The following is a 24,425-nucleotide window of genomic DNA, read 5'->3' as shown; positions in this document are numbered from 1 at the left end:
TGCCTTGGAGCCAGTCAACCATGAATTGAAACCTCTACAGATTGTGAGCTAAATAAACCTTTCTTCCCTAAACTTGTAGGTTTTGTAACTTCATCTCTGTAATGAGGAAAAAGTAATTGAGATGTGGCCCCAGTACAATGGTGGGGAAAACTAGGACTTAGCACAAAATCATGGTGTTCTCACTACCTATATGACGATTACTGTATGGATTTCTCACAGCCACTAACTCATGGGTGGGGCTGCCATCTCTATTAACTGTTCCCGGTGAAGCAGTACAAGTGAGTTAAGTCTGAACTCTAAATAGACTTAATTTCTATTATAGTAAATATCAATAGATAAAACCTACACGAACAAAAAAAGCCTTTTGAGTACTCAACAACTTTTCAGAGGATAAAGAGGTCCTGAAACCAAAGAGTTTGAGTTTCTTTGTCACTGTAAAAGAAATGAATTGCTACTTTATTTGATAAATCTTATAAACATTTAGGGTGAAATAAGTGGGACAAGAGTATAGCTGCTATTTTTTCTTGTATACAAAACTGAAAGTGTAGATAATGCCAAAATTGAAGTGTGGTATTAGATGCCAGAGAATGGCTATTTTAGGAATGAATGTTTACTTCCTAGAATAGGACATGAGTTAGGGGCACTCCTGGGATGTCCCTAAACTTGTGTTTTTTGATCTGGGTCCCAGTCACATGTTCACTTTGCTAAAATTCTTATTCTGTACATTTATGATTTGAACACTTTTCCCTCGGTATATTATCCTTGATAAAAGTTTTAAAAGTGTTTACTGGCAAAGGCTAAAAATACAAAAACAATATAATTTTTTAAACCTAGTTTCTGTTTTGCAGTATTGGGAATACAACAATTTCTTTCCTTTTCCTTCTTTTTGTTTACAAAATTTTCTTCAATATTGCTGTTGCATTGTTCATACACATTTATAAGAAAAGCAACCATTATGAGAATCACAAGTGACATAAAATGCTGAAGAATTTGAATAATTCTGCATCTAAGGCAGAAGCCCAGTCACAATGCTTCGGAGACAGGAAGCGGAGAACTCTTGGGGGCACTTGGAACAGAGCAACTGCCTTCCCCCATCAAGGCAACTACTGTCTTGCCAAAGAGGGAGGGGTGGGGTGGCGGACAGCAGGAATTTACTGCAGAAAATGAGAAGCCCTCTTCAAGCAGGGAAGTGCCCACCTTGGCGCCCAGCCCTTGGCAGTAGCATACATGGGCAAATCACTTAATGTCTCTAAACATAGTTCATCTGCAACACAAAATTACCAGTACCGCCTTTGTCTGCCCTCAAGAAACATTGTGAAGCTGGGACACCACAGTAGAATGAAAGCACTCTTTAGGTTACAAAATGTTGGTCACTTGAAGGTTATTTATTCTGGGTGAAGTACTGGAGTCATGGGATCAGTTGCAAGGGAAAAATGACCTAGATGATCTCTTCAAATTGCACACACATGGAAATGCTAGGAGGTCAGTTGTGGGTCATCCTCACCCTTCCCATATTGTAACTCCATCTACAGTACTGGCATTCCTGAGCTGTTCACAACTCACTCAGATAAGCTAAGTCTGGCTTCAAATTTATTCTCTGCAGTTAAATTCAGCAAACTTGTATTGAGCAACTATTGTATTCCAAGCACTGAAGTACAGAGATGAACCCCTGCCTGGTTTTGCAGCATTTCACAGGAAGGAACAGAGAGTTGTGAACCAATCGGAGACACAAGTGATATGTGACAGAAGAGGGAACCTTGGCATGAGTTGGACCCTGGCTGAGATGCTGCTTGAATGGGTCGTTTCATTTCAAATAGAAGTCTGGTTTGGTTCTATTCTTTTTTTTATTTTTAACATTTTTTGATTTATGCTTCTGATAGCCATCCTGGCAGTGATTTGAAAGTGATGTTGTCATGGCAACACAGAAATCAGGTGATGCGTGAATGATGTAAAAAAGTCCAGTTCAAGGATTAATGGAAAGTGTTGTGGGGAGGAGTCTGGACTGTGTGAGCAGCCTAAAAACTCTACAGCTTTTGGTTTCCTAACCTAAGAAAAACAACAAGGCCACAGAAGCAAGAAAAAGAGCACATTTGAATGATAAAAAGTCAGCTGACTGCTCCCAGGACAAAGCCTGGGAGAGTGGTCCAGGTCAAGATAGATGTGAGTCTCTCCTGGATCCCTCAATGAGCACAAATACAGAGAGTAGGTTGATGAGACAGGGTCAGGAGCCTGGAGAACTGCAGCAAAATTTGGGCCCAAGAAGAAGGGACTGACAAGTCTAAGGACAATCAGAGAGAAATGTTACTGACAGCAAGGGCAGAGTTAGTGCAGGGAGTGTGTCAGAGAAGTCCAGCAAGATGCAGCCAGAGAGATGATGTGGGTTTTTTTTTTTTCTAAAATGGAGTACTACTCAGCCATAAAGAATGAGAAACTAGAGACATTTATATCTAAATGGATGCACATTGAGGCCATACTCTTAAGTGAAATAAATAGGACACATTTTACTAAATACCAAATAGTTTTTCTGGTGTGAAAAACTGAAAGTGTGAATAAGGTTCAAATGGTATAACTGAGAGAGTGAAATAGGAAGAAAATGGCTGAAGGGGAAGTGGGAAGGGGAAGGGAAAGGAAATAAGGGAAAAGGAAAAATGTGAAAAAAGGAAAAAAATGGAAACAAAGTCTTTGTAAATAGGGAAGGGTGAAGGGGGTGAAGGGAGGCCAGGGGTATGGGGAAAAAACAAGAACAAAGACATATCATGTAAAGGCATAGGATCCCAATGATAAATGTAACTGTATTGTTTGTTTTAAATGTACCAATAAACTTAATGTGGCGGGGGGAGATGCACCCAGAAAACTTCAGATTTGCCTATGAGGAGTGATCACTGGTGACTCTCAGGAAAATCATCTCAAGGACTGAGTATTGGAAGTCCTGGAATAAACCCAATGGGGAAACCAAGGTTCACAATAGAAGTTGGCAGTAGGAAGGGAGAGTAAACAAGCAAAGCAAAGAGGAGGGACAGTGGTGGGCCAGGATCTCTAGGGCCATGGCCCCCAAGGAGGCTGACCCTAGCAGCAGGTCAGAGAGAGGCACTGTGCCAGGCTGGATGGAAGGATGAGCCCAGTGCAGATGTGGGTGTGTGTGTGCTGTCATCTGGAGAGAAAAGGGCTCACACAAGAGTGTAGGATGGGGCAGCCTGGAATTTAGCTCAGTGCTTCCGCCTACTGCCTCACAAGTGCAAGGTTCTGAGTTTGATCCCTGGCACCAAAAAAAAAAACCAAAAAACAAGAGTGTAGAGTGGACAGCAGGGGCTCTGCTTCCCCTGGGAGATGAACAGGGGCCTTGGGCACACAGTGAATGTGTGGGAGAATGGGATAGGCCCTCCTAGGAACGTCTTGGAGATCTGCTAAGTAGATGGAAGTCCCAGGTGTTTGTTGTCCCCTCACCCTGTTCTCTCAGCATCGTGTCCAGCTCATGCCCAGTGCACATGGCACTTCCCACATAAGAGGATTTCCATGCGCAGGTCGTATTTAACACGACTGTGTTACATGTGATAATACAGATATACAGGGCTGCTCCAAAATACAGTGTGTTTACATAAAAAACTTAATACATATGGTTACTAACCCTCCTCAGAAAACCCTCCCCCTTGCTTCAGAGATGCTTAACTCATCGTTCTTGTCCCTTTCTGAAGCAGTTCTGGAAGTCCTCTGTCATGTCTCTAGCTATACTGTCTTGGCTGCCTCCGTGTCTTAAATCAATTCAAAACATTTACAGCAATTTCAAATGAAAGCATGATGGTGCGTCCTTATCTACATCAGTCATCAGATCTGGCACCATGTGACTTCTGGCTCTTCCCCAAAGTCAAAATGATAGTAGAAGGTAAACTTGTTTTTATCAGTTCAGGACACGGAGGCAGCCATGACAACACAACTAAAGACACTCATGAAAGGGGACTTTCAGAACTTTCAGAAAGTACAAGAAGGATGGGATAAGTGTGTTTGAAGCACAGGAGAGTGAGCACTGGGATGAGGAATGGTGGCAGATTTATTGTAATAAATTTTAAAACTTCAAACATCCACTATGTTTTGTGATCACAGCTTATATAATCTATATTATGATTACTTTCACTTTAGGAAAGAGAACACTGACTCCCAGGAGAACAGGAACTCCACTGGCATAAGAAGAAGTGAGTACAAAGCAGTAACCTGCCCCACACCTGCTGCTCCACTGTGTGTCTCAGCAAGGCCAAGCAAAAATGCCCATCCTCTGAGTGGTTCCTGCCCTGGGAAGTTTTCCCCCTCAGGCCACAGAGGCAGGAGGAAGGAGATCTGACTCAGTTCAAGGACAGAAGCCCATCTGCCTGGACATCGATCAGGGACAGATTCAGGCAGAGTTCTGTATCGCTTATTGGAACTAAATAGCCTTTGCTTAGCAACTGCCAGTGCATTAAAGACTCTGGGAGCCTTTGAAGTAGAACAAAGGCCTCCCTAGGCTGTTCAGAGACTGAGAGGGAAGCAGTGGGGTGTGCAGGTCTGCTGTCCCCGTGCCACTGTGGGAAGGTTTTGCCTTCAGGACGTGGTCTGATCTTGGGATGGGGAAACATACTCATCCGACATGGAGGATCACTTTTGAGTAGGCTGAGCACAGCTTTCTGGTGCCCACGTTGGCCAGGGGCACCCCTGGGGCTAGCCAACTGTTAGTGACTCTCTCATTCAAGCTGTCCCCAGGAAGCACCCACTTTCCGTGGATGACAGTCATTATGAATGTTTGTTTAAAGCATCATTAGTCCTGTAATCACAGTCATGTGGCCTCACAAAAATGAGACAGGGTAACATCCGAAGTCAGCTACTCAGACCCCACTCAGAAAGTTGGTGCTAAGATCATAGCTATGAGTCCTGGTCCCCCCAGCCAAGTGCTACGTGCATCAGCGCCTAAGACTAAGCTCAGCAGGAGGGAGGCCAAACTCATCTGCACCACATCTACAGGCTGACACAGTAGCATCACATCAACATCATTTAATGCTTCCTTTGCACCATTAGCAATCCGTCCCAAGGAGATCGTAAGATAAATGCACAAATACACAGCAGACATCTTCAAGCAGCCTACTTAGAGTAGCACAAAATGATGTCATTTAACTATCCACACATGGAGAATGTTCTTCCCGCTGATAGAGTAACATGAAACTGCTACAAATCGTGCTCTCCCCAGGAGCTGTCACTCATCCCTGCAGCACCTGGGCACCCCTTTGGGTGGGCGACTTGGATAGGGAACCAAAGGCTGGACCGCAGCTTCCTTTTCCTGCCCCAAGCAGAGGCCCTGGTTCACAGCCTGCACCACCATACGCCACAGCCCTCGTGTCAGGGATGCAGTGGCATGGGACCACCTTCATATTATATGAAGATGTTTTTAAAGGAGGTTAGAAAACAATGGAGCAACCGTCACAACAATTAAGTCTGTACATATTTTCAGGGAAAAGAGAAACTAGAAAAGGTGAGTGATGGGGATGTTGACCAGTGTTTCTAGCTCTTTCCTGAAAGCTTTAGTGGAAAGACCCCTGCTACATTTGGGAGGAGTGAGGCTGGGGAGAAGTGTGCACAGCTTTTATGGGCCATTTGCTAAGCACTCATCACTCTGCATGGGACATAGCACCCTCAGTGGGGCTGCTCTGCGAGCTCCAGGGCGCTGAGTGAGAAAAAGCACACAGAGGAGCTGCCCGCTTCACAACGTACTTGTAGCACATGGAGAAATAAGCATTTGTTATTTCAAGCCAGTTAGACTTGGGAGTGTTTATTACTGCAATACAACTTAGCTCTTCCTGCTTAATACACAGGGCTAGAGGCATGGCTTCACATTAGAATATATTCTTAGTATGTGCAAGGTCTTGGGCTCAATCTCTAATGTGTCCATACAAACACACGTATACAAAAATATTAGTGAATGGAGAAAGAGATCAAGACAGCTACAGGGAAAGGAAGTGCGGGACCTGTTCAATCCTGTGGGCAAGATGTTGGGACATTTGAGAGAAGTGGCTTAATGGGCTTATAGCCCAATTCTGAAAAAAATATGGATGAGTTCCTACTGATATAAATAAAAGATTGAACCGACAAATGAATCAGGGAGAAAATGCAAAGTTTCCTTACATACATTTTCTGATTTATTTTATGTAGATACCATCCCCTCCAGCTAGTGGAGCTCAATTGAGGCTGGACAGGATTCAGGGACAGCAGAGAAATCTGGAAGACAGGACCTTAACTGTGTGATAACAGCTACCATCTCCTGTGGTGATGTCGCATACCCCTGAGGTACACAGAGAGAGGACACCTTCCCTCCAAGCTCTGCCTACCAGAGCTCCAGAGCCTGGGCAAATCATGAGGAAAACTCAGCAAATTCAACAACAGATGTTCTACCAATGCATTACAGCCATCAAGGTCATGAGGAACAAGAAAAGTCTGAGAAACTGCCACAGACCCAGAGAAAGGGAGAGCACAGAAAACGTGATAAGTAAGAATGATGGTTTAGCCTGGGTTGAGTCAGAGATTAGTGGTAAAACTGGAGATATCAAAACAAAGTCTGCAATTCAGTTGCTAGGAATATATGAGTATCAGTTTCTCAGTTTTGACAGAGGTAAGGGGCTAACTATAGGGCAAATCTGATGGGGAGTACATGGAAGTATTGGATATGAATATAAAATGCTTCCCAAAGTGTAAAGTTTGCTTAAAGATACAATAATAGCTAAATACATAATGCATAAGAGCTAAATCTTGGAAGTGGTCTATATGTTCATCATCAAATGAACAGATTTTTAAATGTATTTATATACAAGGAAGCACTATTCTTACATAAGGAGAGATAAGTCTGAGGCATTTGTGGGAAAATAGGTGCACCTGAGACCATAGTGCTAAGTGAAGTAAGCCAGTTACACAAGCTTAAATATCGCATGGTGTCTCTCATGAGAAACCCAAAGCATAAGTAAATTAAAGAGCAAAATAAAAAGCAGACAAAGGGAAGTAGGGAAATAGATATTTTGAAAAAGGGAAGGAGACCAAGAGATGAAGGGAAGGAAGAGGGCAGGGGGACAAGGGGACGAAAAAAGAATTAAAATCCATTATATACATGCACCAATTCTCCAAGAATAATGTGATCATTGTACGCTGCAAACAAGCACTACTAAAAACAGCAATTAAAGGAGTACAGTAGGAATTTTCCCAGCTTTCCACCCTATCCTCTGTGAGCCTTCCATGGGACACAGGAGTCATTATCCTCTCTGGCAGACACCACTATTCCACCATCTCTTGTGGGTAGAAAAGGCTCTGAATGTAATTCTTGCATTTAAAGGCCATTATTTTTGGTAAATCTTGTTCCCCAAATTGTGCAATCCAGCCACTTCATCCAGTGTTTAACAAAGATATAACAGTGGATCTTCAAAATGCTAGAAAATTACCTGATGAAAGGACAAACCCACAAACAGTGGTATTTTCTATGGATAATTTAAGGGAATTTTAAGGATGCAAAATTTTGATTTCCATTTTATGGGGAGATATTTAAACTTAATCCCATATAATATGTGGTTCCATGGTAGTTAGTCTTCTTTATGATTTTTTTAAAGTTCCTATATATCCACAAATAGACAATTCCATAGAGAAAAGCCATTGCCGTCCTGTTTTAGGATCAAATCTAGGTTCCCTTAGCATCTGACTTTCTTGGGTCAGCTGCAGAGACTTGGATCACATATCCGCTGATTACAGTGGCCACTTACTGGTCACCCTTCCTGCTTGGTGCAGGCAGGAGCGCAGGGGACCTGGCTGTGTCGTGCAGTGGAAGGCAGTGGGTATCAGAGAGAATCACATGTGCATGGCCCTGTGAGGTGTCGTGAAACAGTAGCTGATATCAGAGCTGGTCCCAGTGTGCCTCTCCAGGCAGAGGGTAAACCTGCAGAGTTGGCACTCAGCACCTGTCATTTAGTACCTTTCCCATATCACTCAGCACTTACATACTGTAAGTGTACTGTAGCACTGTAGCTGTCACTTACATAGCATGAGGTGCAACAACAAAACTAGCATGGATTTCTTCTCCCTCCTCCACAATATCAGGCACAGAAGATTTGTTCTCACCATAGATCTTTGCAACCTCAGAGTCTGATGTTCTCTTTCCTTGTTGAGAACTTTCTCCTTTCCATTTACAGGAGGCACTTTAAGGCTTCTCTTTAGTACAGCTAAATTGCCAACATTGCTACTCTTGCATCTGGGGGTCATTAGTACGTAAAATAAGAGCAACTTACACACTGTGATAACGTGAGTTACTCTAATAACCAACTGGCTGATGATTGTTGGATTTAATTTTAAAATCACATAACAGAGGTAGCTACTCAGAATCTAATGAGCAGGAAGAGCACATAGCCCAGATCTGAGGGACAGAGGCAGGGTCATTTTCCAGAGGGCACAGAGTGGGGAGGAGGCAAGCTTGTGTCCTTCCACTTAGACTGGTGTGTGATATGGAAATTATAAAATGTTTATTCCTAGAATTTCCTATGCTCAGATGATGGATAACAAAAACTGCAAAGATCAAAACTGGACAGGGGGGCTGCTGAGCCTCAGCATCACGTTATTCTGCATCTTTCACATAAGGCTGGTGAATCTGCCTTGAAGTACAAGTTCTTAGTGGAGGCTTGGATTAAGTTAAATAATAGAAGCGATTAATAAGAAAAAACATTGCATAAAGCACTTTCTCTGAGGTGGGCAAATCACACATAACATCCACAAATGCACATGCGAGATGTAAATAGCCCCTCATGAAGCAGGCAGAGCATGTGCTGAGGGACAGGCCAGCCCACCGCACCCCGGCCACAGCCAGGTCTTTGGGGGACACCTGTTTAGATGACTCAGGCCAGGAGATGCTCTTTCTGGAGTGCCCACATAATTGCACTTTTCTCTGCTGCAAAGACACAGCCCCTGGATCCTTAATAAATGTCAAGAAATACCAGTGTAACAATCATATTTTCAGCAATAATGACAAACAACTGGGGCTCCGCGTGGGTGAGGAGGGACCAGATCACCCCAGTACAATTCATCTCTTGTTAAATTCACTCACATATTAATTTCTAAGATGAATGGTGGTTTCTAATTTGTCTTTTTTGAGCTGTGATGTTTTTATTAAATTCAATCGTCATGAGTACATGGAACACGGAGAATGACTACTTGGAAAAAAAAAAGAAAAGAAAAATCCCAGTCTGGTGTAGCAGAGGATAGGAGCTGCAACAATGCAGGCCTGAGCCCTTAACTCAGCAAGGCCACCCCTCATGTCATGTGTAGGGTCACAGCTGGTCTTTATGCTGCTCAGAAGGATAGGCCATGTTCCCAGGACGACCTTTGCCTAACTTGGCATCTTTACTATCGGTCAGTCTCTCAGAAGTCACACAGGGAGGATTTGAGCCTCCTCAGGCAGGGCCAGTGTGTGAAGGTCCAGGGTGAGAGACGATGGTGAGGGCCCACCTGGAACTTGCAACCAATGGAAACAGCTTCCTCTACACCATATGAGACTTGAGGACCCAGCAGGGACTGATCCATGGCCCCCTCCACCCAGTCTCCAACTAAGACTAAGCACCCCCATCCCTCAGTATGAGCCTGTATGTGGAAATGGGAGCTTTGAAGAAGTGATTAGGCTTCAGTGAGGCTGTTAAGGTCTTCCTCCAATCTGACTGGGATCCTGATAAGAAAAAAGGAGAAAAAGAAGGAACCATCCACAAGCCAAGATGAAACCAAAAGAGGTTCTAAAACCCACTCTTTTGACACTTCCTTCACAGACCTCCAGGCCCCAGAAAGAAGATAAAATATATATCTGTTGTCTGAGTTGCCCAGGGCAAAGTTAGCCTGAGTAGATTCATGCAGGTTGGAGATCCCTTACCCAAACTGCTAAGAAACAGGAGTGCTTGGCACTTGTCCATTGTTTTGGATTTTGGAATATTTGCATACATATTAGTGGATATCTTGGGGATGTCTGCAGTACATAAATACAAGACACATTATCCACACAGCTTGCAAGTGATTTGACATGGTGTTTTCTGTGTACCTGTGTCCTAACAGGGCCGTGTCACAGAAGGTCCAGTGTGGAAGGCTCCCTCCTCTATGGCTGCCATGTTGGTGCTCAAAAAGTGTCAGATTTTGGAGCATTTTAAATTTCAGATTTTTTCATTAGGGAAGCTCAATCTGGACAGGGGTGGCTACCACATAATTCTTAGCATGGAGACACCTGGACACCATAACTGACATTCCATGCAAAGAAAAGAAAACTGGAGTTGATGGGAAGAGCCATTCTTAATGGTTAAGGAAACCAACAAGGTCACCTTAGCTGACAATGCCAGCCTCCAAACTAGAACCTTAGCCTGGGTTCTCAGGGCCACCAACCTCATGCCTGCCTCCAAGACCCCCCCCCATGTCTGGCATTCCCAGGGACTACACCGGAGCTGCCATATTTCTCCCTGTTGGATCATACAAGGTTCTCAAATAACCTGGGCAACAATACCTCCCAGTATTCAATTTTACACTGGGCCCTTGGGCTGTAGCCATGGTAGATGACAGGTAGAGAGGCCTGCTTTCTTCCTAGCACTCTCTTTACAGTCACTGATTCCCAGCACCTGCCTTGGTCCAGGTGTTGTGTTGGCTACAGAGATGGACAGGGCATACAGCTTGCCCACCTGGAACTTGGAGCTCCTCTGATGTGGGTAATAAGAAAATCACCCTCCCGGAGGTGTTGGCCAGGGTCACAGCCAGGCTGGACTGGGCTTGGTGGGCCACCAGAGGAGACGGTGTCCTAGAAGCCCAAGAAAAGGTCCTGGTGAATAGGAATAGAAACTCCGCAAAGAGCAGACTCATGTGCACAAGGGTAGAGACAGGAGTAGCAGGATGCATCATTACAAAACAGGGAAGTTGGCCTGTCAGAAACAAGGACTCCATGTAGGACCGTGGCAGGAAATGAACGTGGGAATGCAGTCCAGGTCAGCTATGGGGCGTCTCACTCCATCATAACTGGTCTGAGTCCACCCTGGACTTTGTGCAACTCAGTGATGGCTTTTGATCAGGGCCATGATGTCATCAGATATGATCACTGAAACCTCTCAGTGGGGTGGGCACTAGGGTAGGAGGAGGCAGGAGAAGCCACCGGGCTGGGGCCACCTGCTTGGTTCATCCCAGTCCCTGTTCTCAAGCGTCACTGATGGGGGAGGTGTGAGAATTCTCCAACCTCCCCATCCACTGTGCACCCAGACAGCTGGATCCGCTCCAAAGCTTAGGTCTATATAGAATTCACATTTATGATCTTAATACCTAGGAATTGGCTTTCTTTTATTATTATTTGTTCTGGTCTTATTTATTGATTTTATTGCATTCAGCCTCATCTAAAGGTAACCTAAATCCTTTAGAAAATGCATAAGAATAAAAACAAACACATAAAATAAGATAGTCTGGCTACAATTCTCCAATAATTATACGCCAGCAGCTGGCCCACAAAGTAGAGGTCAGGACCGACTGTCCCTACGTATCCCTTACCTCTCTGGTCTCAGACCTTGGTCCTCTTCCTTGAGTGTCAGGTCAAGCTTCTCCAAACCGCCCCCCCCCCGTGCCTTCTCTCTTCTGGGCCCCTCCTCCCATCATGACTGCTTCACCTGCCTTAGTGAGACAGTCTAGCAGGCCAGGATCACTCTACGGCTTTTTAGTGACCCCAGCCTCAACCCAAGACCTGAGACACAGGAGGAAATCATAGAACGTGTGGGATGCTGGAGGAGGATGCTCGATGGAGAGCTAGAGATGGAAGGAGATAGAACAGTAGATGAGGTAAAAGAAAGAAAGGGACATGTGGGTGTCCTGGAGGACATGGAGGGGGCTCAGCCAAGGAGTCTTGCCATCTCCTCCCAGCCTATCCCTCCTTACATTTCAAAATTTTTTGGAGGTGTGAGGATGCTCTCTGGACTCAGCCAAATGGCCTCTATCAGTGCTCAGCACAGAAGGTCATTCCTCCAGCTCTGCACAGCTGGTCCTTTCTGAGCTCCCCTGAGAGGTTGAGATGTCAATGGCTGCCTCCTGATCTCAGCCACCCTCACGTCCCCGATAAAGCCACCTGGCCAAGTCAGTCACCTCCAGCAGTCACCAGGCAGTGTGTGGCCAGTCACATGATTCCTTTGGGTTATCCAGCTCATCTGGCATCTTCTCCTGTGTTCACCTTATTTGCCAATCTGCCACCCACAAGGTGCAGAGAAGCTGCCTTCCCGATGGCTCAGCTATCGCCTGAGCCCATATGCAGATCCTAGGAGCAGGACCCAGGCCCAAGATTGGGGCAACTGGGGCTTGTTCGATGGCTTTGACTCAGGGGCCTAGGCTTCATCACTTCATCCCTTCATCACTCTGCCATATTAGTTGATAAACTGACACAAGGACCCCGTGGCTGGCCCTGGGTTCCCCCAGCTCTGGACTCCAAAGCTTCCTCCTACTTCCAGCCCCCCACATTCCAGCCCCCCTCCCTTCTTTGTCTGCCAACAGCCAACTTTGCATCCACCCCCATCCACCACGGCAAAGATGAGCAAACCTCCCAACTTCCTGTTCTGAGACTTTGAAAGACTTTTTTAATTAACCAAAATGGTTTCTCATAATAGATATGTCCCAGGGCGAGCGCGTGCTGCCATCACGCGACAGGCGCCTGGCGGCCGGGCTGCGAGTAGGCGGGCACCTAGCGGGTTGTGAGTGGCAGCAGCGCCTCTGGAGGGCCCCAGCCCGCGTCTGCACGCCACGACCATCTGCCGTCTCATCACTCAGATAGTTCTGTCTTTTGCCACGCTACAGCGTTTTTTGCCTTGATGGATACGCCTAAGTTCCAAAAATTTAAATTTAATGTAAATTTCATCCACAAGTCACAATTTTTAGAAATTGAAAACATTTCCTGGGTTATCCCTACCACAACCTCAGTTTGCAGAAAGCAGGCAAGCTTCACCTTAGGAAGCCCACTATGCACGAATCTGTGCCTCAAATAGATCTCTGGGTATAATTAACCTCGAAAACAGAGGATGGCAGTCTGTTATCCAAAGCGTTTGACCCAGTGTTCCCTTAAATTGCCAAGTTCCTAACTTAACTTCAAATCTGCTTTAATTTACAGAATCCTTATCACGTGCCTTTGTTCTGAAACTCATCTACTGTATATCCTCTAACCAGGGAAATAAATAATCACACTAGAAGGGCTCCTGAAATTAGGGACTGTGTAGTACTCATCTTTATATTTTTAGCAAGCAATGCAATGCTGTTCCATAAACTCATGGGCTGCTGAGCTGCAAATGGAAGTGCTTGCGTACATTAAAATATTGTGAGTTGAACTACAGACTTGGATCTTAAGTAAGCTGAAAAGTTCCATTATGGCCACAGCATGTGGAAATAATGGTGACTAGCTTGACTGTATAGTGAAATAAGTCGCCATAGGAGAGAAGAGAGAAAGGGCCAGAAAGAGGCAAGCAAGTCCAGCCAGACCTTCCAGGTGAAGCGTCTTGATGCGGGTGAAAGCATGATTTGGACAGGATGCACCCTTCAGTGGGCAGCAGGACCCCAGGTGGAGAAGACCCTTCCACCCATGGACTTACAGGTTCCCACTATGGTCCTGCTGCCCAAAGTAAGCCAATCATAACTGCACTTCTCCTAAGTCCAAATGAGCAAGAGAACAGTCAAAAGGTGACATTCTGCCCCTCATGGCGGAGTGCTACGAAAGGCACTCCTCAGCGAAGTTATGGGCAGGAAAGTACAGAGAGCAGGAGAAAAGACCACAAGCAGCTGTGATAAGGAGCTACTGCTGCCACCCATCACTCAAGAGTGTGGATCATAAAGCTGAGTCATGAGGTGGCAGCCCATGTTTCAAGACAAGTTTTAAGTTTAAGATGAAAAGTCTGGTAGGGAAAATCCTCTTGGCTAAGTGAGGTGAATGATTCCTGCATGTCAGGTCAGCTTCATCTGATTTCAGCTGCCGGGTCCCTTGGTTTGCACAGGGTTTCACGAGTGGGTCATTGTCTTGTGCATGAATAGCTAAAGGAGTCCCCTTTGGGCAAACAAAGGAGGACAGGCCATTGGGGGAGTTAGTAGTTCATCTGGATCTTTTCAGAGTCAGATCTTGACCTTGGTCCTTTGAAAGGAATGAGATAGTCTCTCACTTAGGTCTCTGTATTCCCTTTGCAATTTTCTGAAATCTTCACACAAAATTGAGGGGTTTGGCCCAGCACCAACCATCCCTGGAAAAATCTTCCAAGAAGAGGTGGTGGGATTTGCTCCTAGCCTGTGTCAGGTGACCACAGCTCAGTTCCCCACCGGTCCAGCATCTCCATAGGTGAAGATGATGGAAAGGACACCCTGGCCCTGAACTGTCTGCCATGATGAGAGACAGGCACTCCAGGATGCCATCAGGATGGCTCCAAGAATGAAAGCTTTGGAGCCTTGGGCATGGCGGCATCTATCCTGAGGAGCATCTTTCCCAGCAGGTGTCAGGGGACTTTGTGATGTTTCAGACAGGGTCTTATTCTAAGGGTCGTTGCCATTAGTACTGCCACTGCTGTCCCCAGCTATAATATTTCATCAGAAATCAAGGGTCTTCCTGAAGAAAACCGGAAGAAATCAGAACATGGACCAAAGATGGCTGGACCACAAGTTTAATAAGAGCAGCTTTCCTTCCAGAGCATGAAGGGAGCATGCCTGACCTGCTTCCCGCAGGCATAGATGATGTCCCTTGAACCTTGCTGACCACAAATGTACATTAAAAGATTTGCCCTAAAACATTTGTAAAAGACAAGTTTGGCTAGAGAATTTAAGCCATGAGTTTAAGGAATTTTTCAGATGTGTTATCTTTTAGCACAAAGAACACAACCACAGCGAACATATTAAATAAAACGATCACATAAGAAAAAAAAACATGAAGCATAGCAAAAAATATATCAAGTGAGCACTTGTATTGTGTGGTACAAAACCTCCCTTTGATGTAAGCGCTGAGCAGCAGAATGGAACTTTAATATACACTGCTAACAGCAAAAATGACTGCTTTTATTGAGGAAGAAGAAAAAAAAACAGAAACTATGTTGCTCTAAGCAGTTTTGAAATGAATATCTGATTCAAAACTTCCCCTGTGCATATAATCACATGCTAATTTACATTTTAATTACTTCCTAAGAAATCAAAAGCATTTGTTGACAGTAGAACATAATGTCAACTTCATGGTGCACTGTTGGTGGATGGTTAATGAACTTAATTAGATAATTAGTGATGTTAATTATCCTTCTATTATGAAGATAAAGATGTCTCACAAATGATACACTTGGTAAAGAAACATCATTAAAGGCATCAGTGTTTGATTTGTTCATTTACATCTATTTTTCAAACTCCTGTAACAGAGACTTGTGATAGACTGGTGACATTTAAGACTTCTTAAAACTGACAAAGAAGGAGCCACTGTTTCCATCAGCCCGCTGTCATCCTTCCTCCTCATTCCAGATTCTAACTCTGATACTAATGCTGTCACAGGGCTACTTCTGTGTCTACAAGACCTCCACTGTGAGAAACACCATGTGAGGACCTTCTCATCAACAAGAGACCATGTGTATGACTTTGGCTTTATAAAATCACAGCAGGGCTGAAAATTACCATTGCCATCACCCAGTGACATCAGAGCTGGTCCCAGCGTCACAGCACCACCATTTGCTGGCTTATTTTGTCACAGTGCTGGTGAAAAGAAACCAGCTGGGCTGCTAGTCCTTTATATAAATGTGGAGCTTGTGCACCTAATGCATGAGAATGATAAGACACAACTAAAGTGATTGGTGCGTGTATATACTATGTTGTACTTTTTATAGCTACTTTAGAGATGCCTTCTACGACTGAGCAAGTGGTCTGTAAACAGGACACAATGTTGGGCTGGCAATAGCCTGACACAGCCTGCGTTTATTGCATTTCCTGACTGTGTCACCTGACTTAACTTCTGATCATGGTAGCCCCAGGAGCAGAGGCTCCGCGTCATGCAGCCCACATGCTTACAGACTCGCATAAGGATGCTGTTCTCTGCCAAACAACAAAATGATCCTATGAAGGAGTAACAAGTTTCTCAAAATGCATACTCTTTAAGCAACCAGTGACTGTATTGTCCCTCTGCAGTTATAGTGTAGAGTTCCTTGTTCAAACAAGCTTCTTCTCACTTACTCCTCACTGATGTAATGGGTGGGATGTGGGGTTGTGTTCTTATGTGTGTGTTGGTCAAGGAAAGAGAGGAAATGGTTGAGAGTGCAGGCACTGGAAGAAAATCTAAAGAGCTGACTCTTCCCTTCTCCTACCCACAAGCCCAGTGCATCCTGATGAGGCCCTGCAGGGCCTCTGGTGTCACCAGGGGATATTGGGGAAGGTTGCATATGACATGCTGGGTGTGGTGTCCCAGCACCTCTACTTGCAGGACTGTGGACACACTTCGTAGTGAAAAGGGAAGCCACAGAGGTATAAAAGATAAATCACTGGACTCATTATCACTCTCTTCCTTCCTGTCCCTGGAACATCTCCAAAACCAGAGCTTAACCAAGTCCTCTGAATGCAGTCCCTAGCCCAGCAGTACCACGGAGAGCTCCTGGTCCAGCAGGGCACAGTGGCAGTTGCCTGGGGTCAGTTATTGCTGGAAAGGCATCAGGAGGAAGAAAGCCTTGGCAGCCTTAGCCCACACAATCAGAGCATCAAGAGTCAGTGTGGAGAGGGCAGCCCTATGATGCCTGGGAGCAGTTCTCACTGTCTGAGCACCAGCTGGAATTTTCTGATCACTGTCTCTGAGAGGTCTTATTCCTCCACAGATGGCCCTATTGGACTGTTTGCTCACACGACTTTTCCCACCACCAAACACAGAGAGCTTCCCAGCAATGTAGAATTGTGATTTTCACTGCTCATGTTTTCAGGCTTTCTGCTCCACCTCAGTTTTTAAGGGCTTTGCATTTCCCCATCTCCTGATTTGTGGGCACAGTGTGGTTTTGCTTTTCCCCCTTGTCAACCCAGAGCAAGACACCAGGATTGTTCTCTCTGTACCCTCTGTCACTTCAGGTTTAGAAGTTCTCATGCATCCTAACCTTCTCCCAACTGTAGGTCACCCAAGCATTTCTTGCAAAATCACATCCATCTCCAGGGCAGCCCTCATCATGTGCCCAAAACATTACCTTGAATTTACCACACCTTTAGTAAAAATATTTGTTATGAGGACCTTTGGAATTACAGGTTTTTAAATTTTCCTACAAGTTCCAAAACATCTTTGACTCTGTCTTTCATAACAGAATCCCCTTGGAAATTCTGGCTTCTGTTTTCACAGTTACATTTTGATGTTTTCAGCTCTTGCCCTACTGCACCACTCACTTCCCTTTCATTTTAAAGCCCATTTTTGCAAATCTATTCTCACCTTGGAAATCTCCGAAGGAGCAAACTCTGAGGCTTGGGCCACTTTTGCTATCACCCTGAATATGGAGAAGCCCAGTATGAAGCTGATGGCAGTCACAACCATTGGCAGGGGACACAAAGACACACCAGCAAGGAGGGCCAGGGACTGCCCATCACATCGCAGTGACAGCAACCACCTCCCAGGGCTGCACACTTGCTTTTCTGTAATTTTTATTTGTGTTTCATGGGCTCTTAAAGAGAAAACAAGTGCACAGAACTATTTGGGCACGATGTGGTAGGATGTGGCTTCAGAACCATCCAGGGCTGGGGAGGAAGTGGCTAGAGAAAGGAAGGACAGAAGGCTGGCCAGAAGTTGAAAATTGTTGATGTGATAGATAGATACACAGGGATTCATTATATTTTCTCTAGTTGAGTGGGTGTTTGAAAATTTCCAGGAGGATTTGTTTTAAAGAGATGATGAGTAAAGTATTCATGATGAATGGTCAGACATTACTGCCTTTGCTGGGGCCTCAGAAAGGGTGGCTCATAACAGCTGATTTGATGATTTGAGTTGGCATCCTGTCCTGTGCAGGGTGGGACAGTGGGTCTGGCATAGGATGGGGTATGGATGGAAAATCCACAGTCACCTGCGCTCACAGGCACCCTGTCACTCAGACCCCAAGGCCACCTTCAGAGGACACCTGGGGTTTTGGGAAAAAGGTCCAGTGTTCTACAGTGCTTGCCACAGTAGAGGCAGAATTATCAAAAAATGTCTTTGGAGTTTTAGTGATTGAACATACCAGCCTCCAGCTTTTGGTGCCTTCCAGTCCAGTCTAATTTCCACATGGCCCTGATCTCATTCTGGGGCCATTTCCACTGTCTAACAATTATCATTGAAAAGAGCAACTGGAAGCTTTCCCGGATGTCTTCTGAGAACCCCAGAAATATGCTAGGCAGGGGTGGCCCTCAACAGGGTGACCTGCTGCTCTTTAAGCACCCAAGCATGGATGGGGCTGGTGTGGCTGCCTTGTCCCTCATACAGGACCCAGGACAGAAGGGAAGACATCCTGCTCCACCGTACTCACACTGCCCAGCAAGACTCTGATAGGATGCATCTGCCTAGAGGGATCCTCAACCCTTTATTGGCCAGACTTGGCCCCACACTCTTGCCCTACTTCCTCAGCATCTCTTCCTACCCATGCTCTGCAGAGCTCCATGGAGCCTTCCCAGCCACACACCCCCCCACCCCACATCCTCTCCTCTCCCAGCCAAGCCCTCCACCTCTCTGACCTCCTCTCTTTGCTCATCCCAGCCTGGTATGGCAGAATCTTCTTGCATGTTCTTTGACATTCACTTCTTTAACCACTGCTGCTATGGCTCCCACATGGAATGCGCTGCCTGGCCAGCTTCCTGTGGAAGGGTTCTCACCCTGTCTTAACTGTGAGCACAGAAACATGCCCACAGATGTGCACACCTCTCATGGCCCACAGTGCTCAGACCCAGAATCTACCCACAGCCCCTTCCCCCAGCCCCAGCATCCCAGCACCCATTTCCTGTTTGCAAATGCTTTTCTTATTACCATGTCAGCAAATGATAGTATTTCTTATACTTTGGAATAATTGTAGATCTGCCAGGAGAGTTATAAAGATAGTCCTCAGGGTTTCTGGCTACCCCGCCCCAGAATTCCTGTGATGCAGATTAACATCCTACACTGCTGTTGAATCCACCAAAATGAAGACACCAAGATGGTTGCCAATGTCTTTTCAGCTGGCTTTTAAGAAGGATGTTTAAAATTTCCGCTGGGAAAAGGGAGGGACCCCCACCCTGAGTATGCACCCAGGGACCCTCAGGCAAAGGGTGGAAATGACCAAACAGCTTCTAGAAAGTTCTAAATTGGCTTTTGGTGACCTCAAAGGAGCCCAATCCCCAGCCTCTATCCAGAAGGCCAATAGCTACGGCCTAAACCAAGCTGGAGAAAATGACCTCACAGTTTGATCTGAGAGGTGCACAGACCCCGGCCCGAGGAGAAAGGAGGAGAAAGGACATCTGTCAAAGGAAATAGCAACCACTGAGTCAGCCTTGCCTCCAAGTGTAGCTCACTGGCCAAGAAGGAAATGTTTTCTAGCCGAAATGAGGGCAGGAAGAGGAACGATGGGCCCACCATCATCTGCCTCGCTCCCAGGAACAATTTGTCAGGGCGGCGGAGCTGTCAGCGCTGACATGATAAGGAATAACACCACATGAATAATGCTTCCGCCAACACCAACTCCTTTAATTACGAGCCTCTTCCTTCCAGAAGAGAGACAGAAGATGCAAAAACACCAATTTCATGCACTTGTGCCTGAGTAATGTCTCCGTGCTGCTCTTTCCAGATGGCGACCTCCTCGCTGGAGGACTAATGATGTGGGCATATTTAGGGAAAAACCAATAACGGAGTCTTTAACCTTCAACAACAAAAAGCGTGTTGTACAAAATGTTCCTGGGGATGCATTAGAAAATATCAATTACACTGCTCACTGAGGTGTAATCAGCTGTAATAATCAAAATTAATTTTTAAAAATAATTAAACAGACCCCAGGGCAAATAGTCAACGCTCTCTTTCTATGACATCACAGTGCACACATGGACCCGAGAATGCGCGCCTGCTGGCAGCGGCAAAGGCGGCTCTCGGCTCATAGAGACAGTGCTGGTGCGCGGTGTGCAGCTGCAGAGTTCCTCTCCGCAGGAGAAGGGACACCTGCCCATCCTCCGCGTGGAACCTTCCAGCTCCCATCTGTCATAGCCTGCTCTGCACAGGGGCAGTATCTGCCCAGACCAAGTTGCCCATCTAGGATGCTTCTAAGCAAAATGATACTTCCATCTAGGATGTTGATGAGCCCAAATGCAGAGTTTCCCTACTGAAATGTCTTTAAAATGCATAAAGTTGGGTGTTTTTTTTTTTGTATTTGTTTGGAACTGGGGATTGAACCAAGGAGCTTTATGTTGAGCAGTACCCCTAGCCTTTTTTTTAGTTTTTAATTTGGGACAGGGTCTTGCTAAGTCCCTGTTGCCCAGGTTGGGCTGGATCTTTCGATCCTCCTGCCTCAGCCTCCAAGAATGCTGGGATTGCAGACATGTTCTACTGTGTCTAGCATGCATACGGTATTTTAAACTGAGAGAAGGATAAAGAAGGCATCAGGATGAAGGGTGAGTGGGAGTCAAGGGGAAGGAAGAGGCCAGAGCAAAGGCTGTGTGTGAATACTATGACACACATTTGTGTTCACACTGTTCTCGAGGAGTGTGTAGTTATAAACAGTGACTGTGCTAAGCTCTCTGAGCTCTGAGGGTCCAGAGCTAAGAAAAAGTCAGAGTCAGTTGTACAACCTCTGCCACTGGGGTGCTGAGAGCAGACTGACCCAGTGCTAAAAGCAGAAGGGGGTTGCAACCTGGCTGTCAGAAAGCAGGCATGGCCCTGGCTCCTGTGTTCCCTGTGGTGGTCTGGACACCGAGCCTGTGCCTACCTTGGTGCCACCGTGTGATATCCTCTCTATCTATCCTGTCCTTCTCTAAGCACCACAGGCCCCTGCCCTTCAGCAGTTCTCTCCTTGGTGCCAGGGATGCCTTGGCAGGGACAAACTCGCCAATCCCCACCTCAGCACCCAGCTCCTCCCCAACCCACCTCCTTGTCTGCAGGATTGTTCCTCACTGAATGACAGTTACAAATGTATTTACCTACACATCATCCTCCTCACTCCCTAGAAATCAGCTGTATGAAAGCAGAGTTGGAGCCACCAGAGTTGGGTAACTCAGTGAGGACCTGTCTCAAAATAAGCCATTAACGGGGGGAGCTGGAGATGTAGCTAAATGCAAAGGCCCTGTCTGCCATCCCCAGAACTAAAAATAAAGTTTTGTCTTGGACCATAACCTTGGTGCTTAGAGTGAGGCATGGATTTGGGACTTAATAAATGTCTGTTGGAGGAAATGAATGAAGACAGTGTCTTCAAAAAGCCATGGGCTTCAGTGTCCAGCCAGGATGGAGGCGGGTCCCCCACTCCCCGCCCCAGAGGCCACACCTGACAGCCTGATCAGGGCCAGCTCCTCAGGCTTTGTACAGGCAGCCTGTACCCATCTTATCCCCAACATCTGGACATCTGAGGCCACAGTGGACAGAGATTCAGAAGAAGGGTTACCGAGGTCTTCATATTTCCCAATACTATCAGGAAATCCACAAGGAGTGCTGGCTGCCAGCTCCACCTCCAGATTCCCAGGGTGATTTGTTCCACTGTAGAGGTGAGATAAAGACTCAGGAGAGCAAAGCAATTTGCCCAAGGTTTCCCAACTCTAAGGTCTAAGGTCTCATGTCTGAGACCAACCACAATCCACCCCTGAAATACCATGACACAGCATTAGGCTACAGGAGAGTTTGTGTTCTCCAAACACAACAACCTCAGCAGCATCTCCAGGCCCACAAGTTCTCAAAGAACCTGTCACTCCCTCACCAGGAGGCAGCACTGCCAGTCTCCATGCCTGTGTGAACCATATGATGCAGAAGCCAGATCATAGATGTCAATGTGGCTTCTCCCTGGTGCCCTGTCTCTTTGTCCCTGCCCCTTCTTTCCTGCTTGGCCCTGGAGACCTTGCCACCAGGCTGGAAGGAAGCCCTGTTCACATGGGGAGGCTGTGTGTACAATCCCACCAACACCCAGCCAGTCTCAGACCACAGCCAGCAGCAGCTACCAGGTGTGTAAGAGACACCATGGAGCGAGACCCCTCACTCTCACTGTGCTCCAAACTCTTTCATTGGTGACCACTGTCACAAAATGTCATTGCTGGTGCCACTGAGTTTCCAGATGGTTTCCCACATAGCTTTGGAACACCCCTGGCCTTTGCCCTACACTGTCCCAAGGACCCTCCATAATGTCTGCCAGAAGGGCCCAGTGGACAGGAAGGATCAGTGCCCTTTGCTGGGTTCATATGCCCAGGGACACCTGACTGCACAGAACTTCCAAGGACTGGGACCTGCCATCTCTCCTTTTAGCTTATTTACACTTCAGATTTGATGTAGGAGACAAAAGGACAGACTTTGTAGAGATGGGGTTGGTATCAGAGATAAGGGGAAGGAGAGGAAAAAAAAGTACTAAATGATCAAGATATGTCGTCTACACATGCCAATTCCCCCAAACCAGTTCAACCATTATGTATCACAAACATACCCAAATAAAAATCTCATTTATGTATTAAATGAAACTATACTATAAATGAGCTATTTTATACACATATTATAGTTTGCCTAATTCCCCTTACTTTTAAGTTCTTTCCGATTTTTTCACTATTAGAAACAGCACTAAAATAAAAATACTTTTGTAAATTAAATAATAAATAAATACACAAACAATGCGTTACTTCCTCATCACTCCAAGTCATGCCAAGCCCTGCACAGGACTTCTAAAAAGCCACCTGCGCACCTGCCACTCTCAAGGGAGCACGTGCCCGGTCACATGCAGTGACAAAGAGCAGAGAGGAGCTGTGACTCCCGGCCTCCCTGGGGATAGGGTTCTGGGCTCACCTCAGCCCTGCACTCGGGGTCCTTGGCCTGGCGCCCAGGTGTCAGTCGCATGGCTGCAGACAGGCTCCCAGTCCAAGACGAGACTCTGCTGTGCTGTGTGATGCTTGAGCGGCTGGCCAGCGACTTCCTTTCGGATGCTGGGGGCAGGGGTGCAAAGAACACCAGACAGGAAGTTGGAATAAGGACACAGAGAGCTGCCCAGCTCCCAAACAGCCGGCCAGTGGCCCTGCTCCTGCTCCACACTTAATCTTTGGGCTTGCCTAGCTAAAAAAACATGGTGTGGGCTTGGAGGTCTCCAGATTGGGCTTATTTGCCTAGCACTGTAGCTTCTGGGTGTGTAGTAGTGAGATATGGACAACTTAACTAAAGTGGCTGAGCCATAATTTTCACATTTTGTAAAGCGGGGATCATAGTATCTGAACTCACTGGGGTGTAGGGAAGGTTGTGTAGATTATATGTTAGAAGGATCTAGAAGCCGGGCATGGTGGGGCACTCCTGTAATCCCAGCACTTTGGGAGGCTGAGGTAGGAGGATCACAAGTTCCAGCCCAGCCTGGCCAACTTAGCAACTTAGTGAGAGCATGTCTCAAAATAAAAAATAAATTCAAAGGGCTGAGGATGTAGCTCAGTGCAAAGGCCCTGCTTCACTCCCCAGTACTGTAAAGAATAAATAAATAGGCAACACCTAAATAATGCTGCCAGGCCTTCAGCATTGTCTCCTCCCAGAGTGGGGCGACCTCTTCGATCTTCACTTCACTTTCTCCAGGTTTCACAGAGAGGTCGATCTTGAAGGCATCCTCCAGCGTCTGCCTCCTCTGCGCCACAAGCTGCTGCCACAGAGCCTGTACGGTCTTCTCAATGCTATGCTGGGCTGATGAGAGAGCACAGGGCACAATCAGAAGGACCTCAGCTCTCCACCCAGAGAGTCAGGAGCTAGCAACCCTGGCTGCTTTTACCCAAATGCTTCTCCTGTAAACCTCAAGCTGCAACAGCCACTATGTAGACCACAGCACTGATCCAGTACTTCCAACACCCAAGCAAGCCAGCCAGCCCCACCTCCACCTGCCTTCTGCTAAGTCCTGCCCACCTCCCATATCCAGGTCAGGAAAATGTGACTGGTGGACTAGGGACTCTTTCCCCACCTCCTTGATGGATCCCTGCTGGATCTTTTGTGTGAGACCTACATGTAGTCCCATAACTGCCCTACACTGCTCTTTCCAAGCTCCTCCTATATGTCAGCTGGCCTGGGAAAGATGCCAAGCCATTACCTGCCTCTGTCCAGCACCACATCCTCTCCCCGGCACCCACCCATCTCGTGTTCTAGATTTTCTCAGACCTGAACACATCTACCAAGCCAACTCTGCCTGCTCAGCCCATATCTGTAGCCCCTCCCGAACTGTGATGCAACTTCCTCTGGCCTTGGCCCTCCAGGTCCTTCCCTGGGGTCAGCCTTCTATGCTGTTTTTCTTACCCTA

General features: G+C 46.3%; 1 protein-coding gene across 1 annotated transcript in view; it reads right to left on the bottom strand.

The window, feature by feature from the left end:
• Wdfy4 (WDFY family member 4) overlaps window positions 1–24,425 on the bottom strand; it is a 247,344-nt gene that overhangs the window by 103,586 nt on the left and 119,333 nt on the right. Inside the window, exons 38-39 of the mRNA XM_033761851.1 lie at window positions 23,636–23,821; window positions 22,952–23,088 (exon numbers count right to left, since the gene is read on the bottom strand). Of these exons, the coding sequence (XP_033617742.1) occupies window positions 22,952–23,088; window positions 23,636–23,821 (323 nt within the window). The remainder of the gene's footprint in view (window positions 1–22,951; window positions 23,089–23,635; window positions 23,822–24,425) is intronic.

The sequence above is a fragment of the Fukomys damarensis genome, unplaced genomic scaffold (genome assembly GCF_012274545.1).
Source record: "Fukomys damarensis isolate Sample0158 unplaced genomic scaffold, DMR_v1.0_HiC HiC_scaffold_1, whole genome shotgun sequence".
Taxonomy (NCBI): Eukaryota; Metazoa; Chordata; class Mammalia; order Rodentia; family Bathyergidae; genus Fukomys; species Fukomys damarensis.
Note: the sequence above shows the minus strand (reverse complement) of the source record. Positions and strands in the feature narration are given on the sequence as shown.